We start from the raw sequence: 15170 nt of genomic DNA on the forward strand, positions 1-15170 counted from the left end.
CCATCTGAAAGCAATTTTATTTTTTCAGCCAACTGAACCACACATAAAGAATTGTGGGATATCATAGGCAGTGAAATACACATCTATATCACTGTCAAAAAAATACCAGATAAAGGCATCTTAGAAAGGAAAAACCCATATACGAACAAGATGTGTATATCTCTTTTAAAGACTTCTGCATATGGTAATGCAAATCCTACTGATGAAATGATTTATCTGAAAGTTAAATTACTGTTAAGGCAAGTCATCTTGCCCGGCTAACAAATATATGTTCCAAAAACGTTTTGTTACAGTTCTCATTAAGTTATGAAAACATTATTTCTGAATGTTCACTGAATGTTCAAAACATTCCTTCTTGGTTATACAAACATTAAGGGGACATTCCATTATCATTTTGCAAACATTATGCACTGTAAAAAATATGATCAATAATTTATGACAACATATGCTTTTACATTGCATTAACTCATCAAAATAAGTTAAGCAGTTTTCAACTTGTTATATAATCTTGTTATACAAGATTCAGCTTTTTTTTTTTAAAAGTCAGTTTAATGTCATTTAAGTTGAAATGACCAAGTTGATTGTACTTCAAACATTCTGAAACAAGTAGTAATATAAAAATATTAGACAAACATCCAACTAAAACTTTTCAGAAAAGAAAATCATTGGTTACACTTTATTTTAAGATGTCCGTGTTACAGTGTTAATACATTTACTGTAAGTACTGAGTAATAATAATTAACTACATGTGCTAACTATAGGGTTAGGGCATGGTGCGGTTTAGGTTTGTTGCATGCAATTTATCAATATTTACAGTAATTACTCTAGTAACTACATGCAACAGGTGTGACACACTGTAACATAAAGTTACCTAAAATGTCTAAATAATGTTTTGAGAACATTATTAATTAAACACCAGATCACTTTGAACAAGCGTTATATTAGCATTATTGGAATAATGTTTGTTCATAACTTTGAGAGAACCTTGCCAGAACGTTAGCCGAAGTTCTGAGAATGTTTCCTGTTAGCTTGGTGGACAAAGTATTGGAAGCTATTTTCCAGTCATTCTAGTACAACTCCAGTCTATTTCAATGGGGACAAAACAAAAATCTCCAAAACAGATTATGTTTCAATAGCATACTTCCAATCAGCAATAAAATCTGACAACAATGTCACAATTTGCATCTCTCTCTCTCTCTCTCTCTCTCTCCCTCCTAGTGTTTGTCCTGTAGTAATGTGGGGTCCGCTTTTCGGCAGTTTGCTCTCCATTTCTTCTGATCGAGGGCATCATTGGGGCAACATTGTCATATTTAATATCTATCCGATCCATCCATCGCTTCTTTGGGGGTCGCTTTCCTTCAGGGTTAAGACTCATTGCCTTCTTCGCTAGTGACTCTTCCTTGCTCCTGACTATGTGGCCATACCATCGAAGTCGCACTTCCCTCAACTTCTCCATAATCGGTGCTACTCCCATGGTCTTTCTGACGTCCTCATTCGTTACTCAGTCCCATCGGGTTAGCCCTAGCATCCACATCTCCATTACATGAAGGGCCTATTCGTGCCTGTTTTATAGATCTTTGCCTTAAGGTTTGGGCATGCCTTTATCGCAGAGGACGCCGGTGACTTGGCGCCATTTCAACCAGGCAGTGTTGACTCGGGACCTGACATCTGGAAGGCTGTCGCCATCGGCCGAGAGGGTGGGGCCGAGGCTGCTCTTGCAGTTTGTGGAGCTTAGGCGGACTACAGAGACCGCATTTTTTTACAGTGCGTTCAGGGGACAGGCAGCTAGCGGATAGCGAGGAGATGTTTGCTGAATGTGACAAAAAAATGTTGGCCTAAAAAACCACGAAAGTCGCGCTATGATTGGATGTCGGACGACGCAGCGTGGCATGGGGACGTAATGACGTACCATTAATCAAGCTATGTTCTATAACATGTAAAACGGGAACATGAACAGAATATTCTAAAAGCCACTCATGTAAACACCTTAATCAGAATATTGTCTTATTCAGAATAAGGTCAATAATTAGATAACTGCTGTCCATGTAAACGTAGTCACTGTTATGTTAGAGTGTGTTTCCCTGGCTTGTCTGCATGTTCCTGAGCCACATTATTAAAGTTTCAGTTTGGATTTTGATCTTCAGTTTGTTCCTGGTTCCCGATAACGTTACACTAATAGGCTATTAGCTCTTTTACATGACAGACGAGAGTGTCGCATTTTCTCTAATTGATTACTCTACAAGAATCCATCTCATCCAATGTCCCTGAAAATACACACTGCAAACAACCTTTCGGGATAAAACTTATATAAAACATAACGCTTATTTCCATTGATTTATTCTTATGAAATTTCATGTCATCCAATTATAAACTGAAGTAAATGAATCATGAAGCAGTCACTGTGCCTTTGATTTATTTGACCAATTAATGCACAAACTCCTGACTATTTACACATGGAAGGTAAACTAATTAGACAGCGTATTAGATTGATAAGCAGGGTGAAATAGCAGTAACACAGTAATTGTCATTTATCAAATTGCTTTTGCTCTCTAATTTTCTTTTAGAAACAAGCCAGAGATGTCAGGGGAGGTGTTTGTGAGGTCAATGGTTTGAAAGCTGAATCTCCCGAAAGAGGGATACATAATATGTGCCTACGGGTAAATAAGGCAAGGTTATGGCTGTATTCATATTTTTCATTAACTTGGGACACTAAATGGCGCTGGCTTTGATGAGGAACTATGGGCCAAAGTATTCCCCTGAAATCTGTGCTGACAGACACAAGATATCTTACTGTACGTTCTCAAAACACAGATTATAGAGGACTGATTCTGGTATGTAAACCTTATCAGGGACGAGTCATGCGATTCAAATTGCATCCAAGTCTCATAGGACAAATTAGCGCAATCTAGATTCTTATGCATATAAAAAGCTCAAAGGATCTCAACATATATAATCACCCCTGGCAAAGACAGTGTTGACTTAAAAAGCAAAAGCTACAGAGGCCTGTTAGATCGATTCACAGTGGTTTCAGGCCACAAGTGTGCATTATTTATGAGAGTAAAAATCTACTCTTCAGCTCATACATTCTGCACTTCAAGGTAAACTGAATGTTTGTATTCATCAACTGCATTCCACAGTTGCTATTTTACATTTTTATATTAATTCAATACAGTTAAACGTTTGGGGTCTGTAAGATTTTCAATGCTTTTGAAAGGCTGCATTTTTTTGATAAAGAAAAAGTTTTCGCGACAGAAATCATTTTTAACATTATAAATTTCTTTACTTTCACTTTTGACTATATTTCAGTCAGGTCCACTTAAGTCCAAAACACCATAGATAAACTTTTAGTCAACTTTTTTATTTGGCATATTTCGCAAAATGTACATTTGGCAATATGGCTCTGTTCTAAATTCACCATCCTTTTCAAGAGCTACATGAAAAGCCAAGACAGGGAACAGCAGCAGATTCTGGGGACAACCTCCCATTTTTTTAAACTGGGAGGGCAGCGTAAATCCCCCATTGAGAACAGAGCATGCATCAATGACAACAGAATGACATTGATGAAGTTAAACACAGTTTAAGGAGGAGATGGGGTTGAGAAATTGAGAAATCAACTTTCCCTTGAGCCTTTGATATATAAAAGTTCATCGTGATATAAGAATATCCTGTAAGTTTCAGAGCCGACGACTTCCTTATTAGTCAAAGAAAAGCTTTTATTGACACCAGGCCCAGAAAACGAGAAGTCTCACAATATGTCGACCGCTGACGTAATAGGATGCAGAAGCACCGCCTCAAGCCCGCCCACCGACTCGTGGAGCTAAACGGGTCGCGCTACGGAGCCATAAACATGCCGCTTCCAGCTCACGTGCGTAAGACATTGCGTGTTTGTTCGCTTCATTTCACCGCGGAATCGATTGTAAAGATACAGGTTGAGACTGGATTTGCAGACATATTGAGATTAAAACACAATGCTGTGCCTTCTATATTGGATCCCACAGGAACGGTGCAACACACACTAATGTGAGTAAAACATGTTTTTTATATGTGTTAGTATTGCATTGTTACAGATCGTTTGAAATCTATTGATTACCTTAGCACGTTGTCACAGGCTGGAGAATTTGAAGTGTTATTGCTTCATTCGTGATCATACTCGGACTTGTAATGTTATGGGCCAGGGCTCGGACTTGACTTTTTTTAAAAGCCCAACACCCCCGGGGCTATGTGTTTTTCCGCCTGCCGACGGGCTATCTTAAATAGTGAAATAACATTCCTTTCCTGCACGCGCACACGTGTGTGTGTGTGTGTGTGTGTATGTATGCGTGTACGGTTCACGGTTATATTCACTGATAGGGCGACAACATTCCAATCAATCGCGGCTGGATGAGAGATGAATCTTTGTGTTTGTTTGATAAAGATATTTTGCGAGTCCTGTGAGTGATTCCCCAGACGCTTTCAAAGCAATTCCCACATGTACGGAGATGAAGCTCATTAAATATGCAAATCTTATCCAATCCTAGCCGTGGGCGTTTACTTCCAAGTCTTCAGTGCGGCACGCCCATCAAAACCGACCGTTTCTTCAGAGAACCTCAAAACCAAGGCAGAAAATAGCCTATTACTTAAGATGTTTCAGAATGTAAAAACCACGCGGACGTCATAAGTTGACCTCAGACAACAGTATAAAAAAAATTAAAAAGCCAGTTCTGAAACCCCTTTAATGCATCCTCTTCGAATAAAATCATTAATTTCTTTCAAAAAACAAAACAAAATCTTACTGACTCCAAACTCGACCCCACAGTGTTACTTTGAATATATGTTATGCTTTAACTGTAGTACATTTCAGAAAATATTGCTCTGCATATTTTTATACTAAGGTTATATAACGTGTGTGCCCCTCTCAAGCAGACGGACAGCTGTTTTGTGTTACAAACAAATTTAATGCAGGTTTCATAATCAAAATCACTCATGATCATTTGTATTCAAAGCCATACCACGCAGGCTATACACTGCAGAGTAAAATATTAGCTCTTTTAGGTGAACTGAGGCTACTAATCTCAAAATGTGAGGAGTTAATTCAATTGACGTCCTCTGCTTTGTTATGAATTTATAATAGCTTGCAAGAGTAAGATGTCAGCTCTGAAAAATGTGCAGCGCTAAATTTTTCCCCTTGACATTATGATAGTATCTGCAAAAATGCAATCTGATTCTGTTTAGTACTTTACTAATTTAGTCTTCAGTCTCTAAGACAGCTCCCTTCACTCTTCCAAAAACACTCTTCTTGCATATTCACAAAGATAAGATCGAAAAAGTGCCATAAAAAGATAATACAGTTGAAGGAGATAAAACAATCGATTGCCTATTCATAATACAATATATAGACTCTTTTATGATACTGTAGACTGTAATTATGCATCCTTTTAAAGGCATGAAATCTCCAATCTCAGTTTATTGTAATGGCTTGGAACATATTCTTCTTTAGAGTTTCTCAGAAGAATGAAAGAATGAAAGCACATTTGGTGCACTAGACTTTTAACTAGCATAAGATTTCCTTGGTCGCCAAATGTACCAAGTAGGCCAAAGAGCTTCACTAGCTAAGTTACCAGCAATAAATAAGTATGACCCATGTCTGGACCAATAAGGAAATTCAGCAGAGAAAGGAAGCAAAATAGATGAAGGTCGGTTGAGTCACGCTGATTCATTTTGTCTGTTTGGTCCTCATAGTAAACGTTAGTTAGCATGTGATGGACTGCAGATGTCATGTAAAACTGCACAATGGGATGTTACTCATTGCAAACAAATGGCAGGGAAAGACTCATCTAGAGCCATGCCTGCAAATTTCGAAAATCTGCACTTCCCATGAAGGCCTCCCAGCAGGCTGTTATTGTAGTTAGCAAGGAGAGGAACCTCAAGGGGAACATCAGAGGTACAAAACATACCATGAAACCCCCAAGAGATAACAAGAGTCACACACAAAAATATATCTCGGTATATTTTAAAAGCCAAGAACTCAGAAAGCCCCTCATACAATCGTTGCAAACTCTGTTCCAAAACATATTTAGCTGCTACGTAGTAGCATACATATGTTGTTATTGTTAACAAAAACTATTAAAATAACATTTTCTGTAATTGAAAAAGTTGAAATAAAATTGTAAGTTTAAAAGTTTAAAAACTGCTAAAACTAAAATTAAAATAACTTTAAGATAAATATAAAAAAGCAAAGTAAAACTCCTAAAAATGACAAAAGCACATAAAGTGCTATAATTAACATTACAAGTGAACATACAAAAGCTAATTCAAAATATCAATAAATACTATAGGCATCATAAGGCACACTTCTGACAAAAAGTTAAGGCAACTTTTGGCCAAATCCTAAAGGCATCATCAAATGTCGAAGGCAGTCCATAATGCACAGCAAAAAGCTCAGTAAAAATTATATTCAAGATGATGGACAAAATGGGAAAAATTTGATATAAAATCAATAACAAAAAAATGACACTGTAAAAAAAATAGTGATTTTAACGGTATTTTACTGTAAATATGCTACGGTGAAAAACAGTTAATTGGTTAACAGAAAGTTTCCGTACTATATACCGTGAATAACTGTAATAGATCTAAACTTACATTTAATTACATTTTACAGTAAAATACCGTTAAATTTACAGTTTTTGGAAGTGAAAAAGAACAAGTCATTGTGTAATTTACAGTGAAAACCCGTAAATTGACATTCCCAGAATTCCCTGCGTGACACTTTGCATTTGATGCATTTTCATTGCAATAATTATGTTTCTTCTTTGTTTTTTCTAATCAGTTATGTACATTAGGGTTTTATGTTACATCTGATGTTGTTAAATTAATGTTTATTGCATTTTTTAAATTTCATGTGTTTTACCATGATGGTGTTTAGTGTTTGTGTGAATGACACTGAGCACCTACTAGATATTAATATTGTCCTCTTAAAAGCTGCTTGTGATGAGCTTTGATTCATCACGTGATTCTCATCTCCACTGTGATTGGTGGTTGTCCATATATATCAAAGGTGCATAACAGATATTAGTATTTCAATAGGTTGGTAATTTAACATTATTTCAGTTAATTAAATATGTTTTTTTACCGTAAATTGTTTACAGTGTAAACATAATCATTACATTATAAACCTTTAAATTATACGTTTTTGAACTATAAAATAATTTTTTTAACCGTAATTATTACATTATAAACCTTTAAATTATATGGTGCGGTCCCTAAAAACCTAAAACGTTACTGCCGTATTTTTTACGGTAAAGTTCTGGCAACCACAGCTGCCGTTTTTTTACAGGGATTTGTTTTTACAGTGTATCTATGAATACAATTTCAAAGTAATGCACAAATACTATGCATTTTTATGCATATTAGAGTACCAAATCAACATGTTATCGTCAAACTTTCCCAAAATAAAAATACTCTGATAAAAATACTTTGTTACTGTCCACCACTGATGAAATCAATTGAGCTTCATGTGAGAACTGCTATTTAAATGGCGCGTGTAGTTGCTGTCTGTGTAGAGTGTTCCAAATCAGTCACTTATGAGGTCCCATATCAGTATGCTGAGTACTATGTACATAGGTAGCTTGCTAGGATTGGAACAAAGCCAGTATCTCCTAATCCTCAAGAACGCAACAAATTAAAGCCGCTTTGAACTGATGTGCCTGACAAAAGCACGCAAAAACAACCTGTTGCACATCTGCTTCCATTTTACATGCAAAAAAGCGATTAGCAACCTGCTTGAAATAACGGAGCAAAGCAATGAACCACAGCTTAATGAACTGCCTCTAATGACTGTGTAACCACATTAGACGGGGGCATTTAGTGAAGGGTATTTTGCTCCCATTCCTTTGAAACGCACTATGGCTGATAACAGAGCAAAGGCAGATAAGGTTGAAAGTGCCCCTGAGAATCAAAGTCACACTTTAGAGGCACTCACAGGTTTGCTCAAAAGAACTAGTTTTGTTTATGTTTCGACTTAGCCTCAGATGTTTCTCCTGTGTTTAAGAGAAATAAAGCTAAATGGGACAATTGTTGTTGTACAGCAAGCGTATAATGCTATAAAATTCGAATAAATTAGGCTTGGACGAAATTTGAAGAGAATCAAACATTTGAGTCCATACTGAGATATCTGATTTTTGATTGAATCTAAGCACGTTGCTGATACTGAACCCTTTCGAAACTCAAGAAGAGACACATTTCTCAGGAGAAACATCTAAAAAGAATCTGACTTTTCTCAATTTGTTCTCCGTTTCATCTCATCTAGAATCCACTAGAAATGCTAAAGAACCACAGATGCCAACTTTCTTCAAAGTTACAAGTACACAACACAAACTTTGCAAGTTCAAAAGTTTCCTGACTAACTCAAAAGATGAAAATTGAACTGGAGCGACTGGGAAGCCACAACTGAATCCCTCACACGGTGTCTTACCTGAAGATGGGTCCATGGAGAAGCTTTCTTTTGATGGTCACATACTCATCCATTTAAGAGCACGAGTCCAGAGAGTGTGTGAGCAGAGGCTTCAGTCAGACTGTCCCCAGCTGCTCCTTACATTGCTGTGTGCACTCTGCCCGATCCAGCCTCCCTCTCTTCTTTCTTTCTCACTGACGGCCCAGTGCAAAAGGCCATGGAGGCCACATCACAGAAAACGCTCAGGCAAACACCAAACGTTAAACTTGGAGAGAGCCAGGCGCCCTGCACCAGAGTTGAACTCTTCACGGTGGCTTTTATCTCTCTGTCCCTCATGCAAAAACGCTTCCTAAACGCCTGCCTCCTCTCTCTTACAGCCACTCTTGCCTTCCAGAAAAGCTGTCGAGCACGCAAATTAACATTGGCGGACAGGGTCTGGTCAAAAAAGGGGCTGGACCCATGTCAGGAAACAGTAATTATATCACAATCTGGCTTGTGTTTAGTGTGATGTGTGGACAAAGTTATGCGATGCCGAGCGAGGTGTGTGTTTTAAAATGGCCGTGTCATGTGGAATCTGATTTCCCTTCATCTTTTGCAAATAAACTGTAGCTTTTAAACTCAAAACAACTTCTTAAGATGAGAAAACGGCTTATTCTGAGCTTCTACAACTTTCTGATGACACCTCAACAACGGTGATTTGTATTGAGAAATGTTATCTCCATGTGGAAATACAAACTGATTTGAAGCTTGTTGCATCACGGATTGGTTAGGACGCAGCCAGGGTCAGGGAGAGAGTGGAAAATTGTCATGGAAAACTAAATACTGACTGTTTTTGGCACTGCAAAAACTTTGCTAACATTATAAGAGGACCTCAGGGAGAACATAAAATGATAAGAAGAGAAGAAAGATATGACCTCTTCAGGGGAGGCTCTCGTACTTTAATCAAAAGGAACTTGGCTCTTTATAGCTGGAGCGGGGCAGAGAAACGCCCAGTGATGACTCAGTGATGGTTACAAACAAACATTAATATGCTATTTAAGAGAGAGCATGTCAATCTCAGAGATGGAATGGACACAGATGGAGACGCATCCAAAAGAGAAAAAATAAATATCTGGTAACTACAGTGTGTTCTCTGGATCATTAAAACCATTTTTAAAAAGAACACACGTTCATTTCACAGCCTGTCAATAGTTCAAAATATGTAGTATTAGATAAAGGTTACTTGTAAATGAGACTTAAGGTGCAACTCTATGAAATATATATTTTATTGTAAGGTTTACTAGCTACAGAAGTGCTTATCTCGTAAAAGATCAGTTCACTTCAAAATGAAAATGTCCTGATATTTTACTCACCCCCATCTCATACAAGATGTTCGTCTCTTTCTTTCTTCAGGCGAAAAACGTTTTTGAGGAAAACATTCCAGGATTTTTATCCCCATCATAGCCTTTCATGCAAACCAAAATGTTGAAGGTCCAAATCAATGCAGTTTCAAAGTGCTTTGAAGGGCTTCAGAGGCTCTGTGCGATCCCAGCTGAGGAATAGGGTCTTATCTAGTGAAATGATCGGTCATGTAAAAAAAAAATAATAATAATTAATACACTTTTACACCTAAATTGCTCATTTTGCGCTGCTCTGCGACGTGCTAATAATTGCGCAATCATGTTGTAAAGGTCATGGTAGACGTAGGCAGAAGTACCGTGTTTACAAAGCGCACATGCGAAGACTAATACAAATGCCCATAAGCAAAAAAAAAAAAAAGGTAAAACAACGATGTCGGATGATTTTGAAGTTGAAAATTGAGAGTTTTTGGTAAAGGGCATTTGTATTACTCCTCACACATTTGCTTGGGGCGCTACTTCTGCCTACGTCTGACGTGACCTTTTCGACGTGATTGCACAATCCTTGGCTACATACATATATATTTTTTTTTTTTAACCGATCGTTTCGCTAGTTAAGACCCTATTTCTCGTCTGGGATCGTGCAGAGCCTCTGAAGCCTTTCGAAGCGCTTTGAAACTGCATTGATTTGAACCTTCAACATTTTGGTTGTCATGGAAGTCTATGATGGGTAGGAAAATCATGGAATGTTTTCCTCAAAAAACTTGACTGAAGAAAGAAAAACATGGACATCTTGGAGGAGATGGGGGTGATTAAAATATCAGGAAATTTTCATTTTGAAGTGAACTAATCCTTTAAAAATAAAGGTTCTTTGTTGACATTGATGGTTCCATGAAGAACCTTCAACATTCACAGACTCTTTCCATTGCACAAAAGGTTCTTTACAGTGGAAAAAGGTTCTTTGGATTATTAAAATGTTCTTCGCACTAATACAATTTTGTTTTTAGAAAACTGTTCTTTCAAAAACGTTTCATTGACAAATTTTAGGGGAACCCAAAATGGTTCTTCTATGTCATTGCTGCAAAGAAAACCCTTTTGGAACTTCCAGTTTATAATTTACCTGTTGTAAGAACCCATGAAATTCAGTTTTATGATCTTCCTACTGACACAGGAAATGCGGGATAGAACATTTGGAAGGGCTTGTGTCTCATTTTTAAACAGCCAAAAGGCTTTAGTTTCATCATGTTATGTCTAAAAAATTATTCTCAAAGTGAAAACACATGAACTCAAGTTTTGATCTTGTAGGGTCCTGAAATGTTTGGGTAAAACTTCTGACCTCTTTTGGTCAGAAAGGTAGACCCCATGTGCAGTTCTAAAAAAAACAAAAAGAACTATGGGTAGACAGTACAACACTGCAAACCCAGAGTGCATCGGGGGTCACTGCAGACTTTTAATTTGGAAAAACTGATCATTAAGATAATAAATATTCAGACAGAACAAGCATTGGTAATACATGACAAACTCAACGACAAACTCAGTCAACCAAAACGGCCTATAAACTCCAGACATGTCAAATAAATGGTGCAGTAGAGAGACAGAGTGAAGTGTCCTAATAAGGAAGTGGACCCAATGAAGGCAAAAATATATAGACTAGGACAAGGAGAAATACTGGTCCAAATAACTATTTCCTGTCAAATCATTATAATTAAAACAAAATAATTAAATAAAATATACTATCAGCATACACTAATAAAAATACGTAGCACTGGGCTAAAAGTGGTAAAACGCCATATAGATTAATGTAATGTGCACTCAAATGTAGGAAATTCCAAATAAAGTCAGCATTACTCACACGTAAACAGATCCCAGTTTTTTCAGGTACTCCAGAAATGATCCAGGCTATAGATGGAGCACATACTGTGTAACATTTTCAAAGAAACACTAATATGGGAATGAATTTGAAATCAGAGCCTGAGTAATGTTTGAGTTTCTCTTAACTGGCTCATCAAATAAAATACAAACAATCTAAACTGTTTACTCATCTACCATGAGGCTCAGAAAGACAGAACGTCTTAGGCAGTCATCTCAGGAATATCTGATGTTATTTTAATAACGGCTTAAGGCTCAATGATAAATTGAAAAAGACCTGAAAATGTAAAAGGAGAAAGCATTTTTCTACTTCTAAATGTATGCGCCAAGTTTTTAGAAATGCACTTTTTGTATTTGTGTTGGCTTCACACACGTTTGAAAAATGTTTATATTGTTTCCTACAAAAAGGAATTTGTACACTTTGTACACTGATTTTTTGACATATGTAAATAAGTTAAGTTAAGAATAGGTTATGTTAAATTACTGACCTTGTCACACAGTCACGAGGGCCTATGTGATATAATTTCCTGGTTTTCATGTCATATGACAACAAAATGGCTTCCTTGCATGTTGCTTTTACTCCACTAGTCCCTGCTGGTAGGAGCTGTAACTACACCATCTGCTTCTGAAAAGAAGCTTGATTCATGACCATTAAAAGTTGCATTCTGATGGAATAATCTTCTTGCAAGCAATTTATAAAGTGCTAATATATCACTATATTAGATGTTTTACCAGTGCCTAATTCTTTTTTGGTGAAATGGACCTTTCCACATCAGCTGCCTTTGACATCACAGCTCAGCATAATAATTGAAAGCCGTGGGACTGTGTGTGCTGTTGTGGTTTCATCAGCCAGCGTTGTCATTTTTCATGCAGTTCGACAGTGTGACGCGATTGGCAATTGAGATGAATGGTAATGCTAATCTCCAGCTATTGTACACGTCCTTGGTTATACTACATGACTTAAAGGGTTAGTTCACACAAGAATGAAAATTATCCCATAATTTACTCACCCTCAAGCCATCCTAGATGCAGACTGATCTCATGAAATGGCGTATGTATGACACGCCAATTTGCTATGCCATTTTGGCGTGCTATCAAGACGCATAATCGCTTTTTAGCGTGTTTATCAACGCCGTTTCATTCTATCCCCCTACACTGTCCCTACCCCTAAACCTACCCATCACACACACACACACACACACACACACACACTGCCCCTGCCCTCAATCCTACCCATCACAAGAAGCATTCTGAATTTTTACATTTTCAAAAAAACATAATTTAGTATGTTTATAAATCCATTTACATTCACATGGAATCACACGACGTAGACATACACGCGGAATCACACGGCGTAGACATACACGCGGATAGCTCAAAATGCATACAGATAACACGCCATTTGGCTTTAGAAAGTGGCATGTATGTTTACGCAAAGTCATGATGTCATGTTGCTAGATGTATGATTTTTTTCTTTCAGCCAAACACAATCAGAGTTATATAAAAAAATATCCAGGCTCTTCCAAGCTTTATAATGGGAGTGAATGGTACCTTGTCACTGGCTTCCGGTAACGGCCATACGCAAGCAAAGTCCCTTCACTCGGCGGCCATCTTTAAAATTCCTCTCGGGCATGCATGTGCAACTCCTATCTTTTTGAATGGGGCAAGATGCAATTCTTCAAAACTGTTTGCCAAGCTTACAATTAAATTTCATATTTGAAATCACCAATGAAATCTGATGAAAATTGTCTCATAAATTGTGTTTCTAAACGCTTGAATCATGACAAAAAACTGCATTTTTCGGCCTGGACAAAGCTAGTGCGCATGCACAGCAACTTGTTTTTTCTAACGGCAGCTGCAGTGACGTAATGACTTTACTAATCAACGATTGGTTCTTTCATGTAGAAGGCGGGGCTTATTCACCATATTGGGTATTGGACTTTCTCCCATTCACAAGTAATCGGAGTGCACAGTCTTCCCATATATAAAGTCTTTGATGCAAGTCTAGTTCCAGCAGAAGAGTGACCTCTGACCCAACACATGACGTATTGACGAACACGTTAACACAGATGATAGAGTAAAACAAAACACCGGTCACGAATTAGAAGTTTAAAATTAGATTTTTATTTTTTAAATGTTAGTACATAAATATATATATATATATATATATATATTTTTTTTTTTTTTACTTTTAATGAATATGTTTTAGGATGCACAGTACCATATTGATGAATATTAGGGTTTTTTTATCAGTATTAGTCAATATTGGATTTATATTGGCCAATGTTATATTTAATTGTACGTGCTTATTTACCTAATTTTTACATTTAGATTACCTTTGCCATCATCTAACGCTTAAAGTTAAACTTAAACTTAAAGTTAATCTTTTAAAAACACTAATTTAATAACACTGTTAAATGTATACTTCAGCAAATCTCAAAATAAATATACATTTTTATACTGTGCATTATAATGTTGTGAAGCCTTAATTTACTTAAAAAATTATTCTAGTTTTTAGCGTTTTATTTTGGATTTATTTAGACAAAACAGTGTTGGATTGTAACATCAGCCATTTATTGAGTAAAGGCAATAACATTAAAATATTTATTGTCTTTTCTGTATCTGCCAGAACTATCATATTGGTGGATCTCAACATGTTCATAGAAGAAATGTATTCAAATAAATGTCTATATGATATGTCTATATCATTTTTAACATCTTTAAGAAACATCTGCTGCAGTTTATAGCCTAGTTCATTTGAAAAATGGCATACAAAAACACTGCTTCCTTCTTCCTTCAACCAAGTCTTATATACTTATATACTAGTTTTTGAAACAGTACAAGGTACCATATGCAGTCAAAAACATTTGAGATTGCACTATAGAAGCCTTATCCTACCACAATCCTTGATGGGTTTTTTAAGCCAATGGAAACATGAAGATGGACTCACCACAATATGGAAACTCAGCCAAATATAAAATGTCATACAGACATGACTGAACATATCCATATGGTATAATACAGCAGAGAGTAGCCAATAAAGGGATCAAAGATGGAGGATAAGTCTAACACCCAATAAAGGCCTCCAGCCACAGTATCTATAGCAACAGACTTCACTATCCAGGATACAGATATTCAAAAGGACAATGCAGACTTAAAGGATTATCAATGGACTTCCATAGAGGTGATGGTAAAACCACAAATGGACAGATTTCCATGTCTGTTCTCCTTGGGTACCACACCAAAGAAGGCACATAACCCTGATATTAAGTTGAATGTATGTTTTCTGCTTCCTGGCCTCCTTCCTTGAATGGTCTCCTCATGACACAAAGGTCAAAAGTCACCACCATCCTGCATCAAAGACTTGAGAGTGTCGTGATAAAACTAGTGTCATTTCACACATATTACGGAATATCCACAGAACTGTTAGTAGGATCTGATTTCACAAATAGTTTGTGTTTGAATATAAAAATGTTTACACAGTGTAACGTACTTGCTCTGGCACTAGTTTTGCATGAAGAGATTGTACAAGCAGA

At 36.9% G+C, this 15170-nt stretch overlaps 1 protein-coding gene across 2 annotated transcripts in view; it reads right to left on the bottom strand.

Annotated features, from left to right (window-relative positions):
* The window catches only part of pde1a (phosphodiesterase 1A, calmodulin-dependent), a 96301-nt gene that overhangs the window by 53442 nt on the left and 27689 nt on the right, over nucleotides 1-15170 (bottom strand). The window contains exon 1 of one of the 2 annotated variants that reach the window (XM_079822525.1): nucleotides 8450-8832. The exons of the other annotated variant lie outside the window; for it this stretch is intronic. Within the exon in view, the coding sequence (XP_079678651.1) occupies nucleotides 8450-8502 (53 nt within the window). The 5' untranslated portion in view covers nucleotides 8503-8832. Of the gene's footprint in view, nucleotides 1-8449; nucleotides 8833-15170 lie in introns of those variants that run through there. 2 annotated transcript variants of the gene reach the window in all.

This window comes from Gobio gobio, assembly GCF_949357685.1.
Source record: "Gobio gobio genome assembly, chromosome: 7".
NCBI classification, from domain to species: Eukaryota; Metazoa; Chordata; class Actinopteri; order Cypriniformes; family Gobionidae; genus Gobio; species Gobio gobio.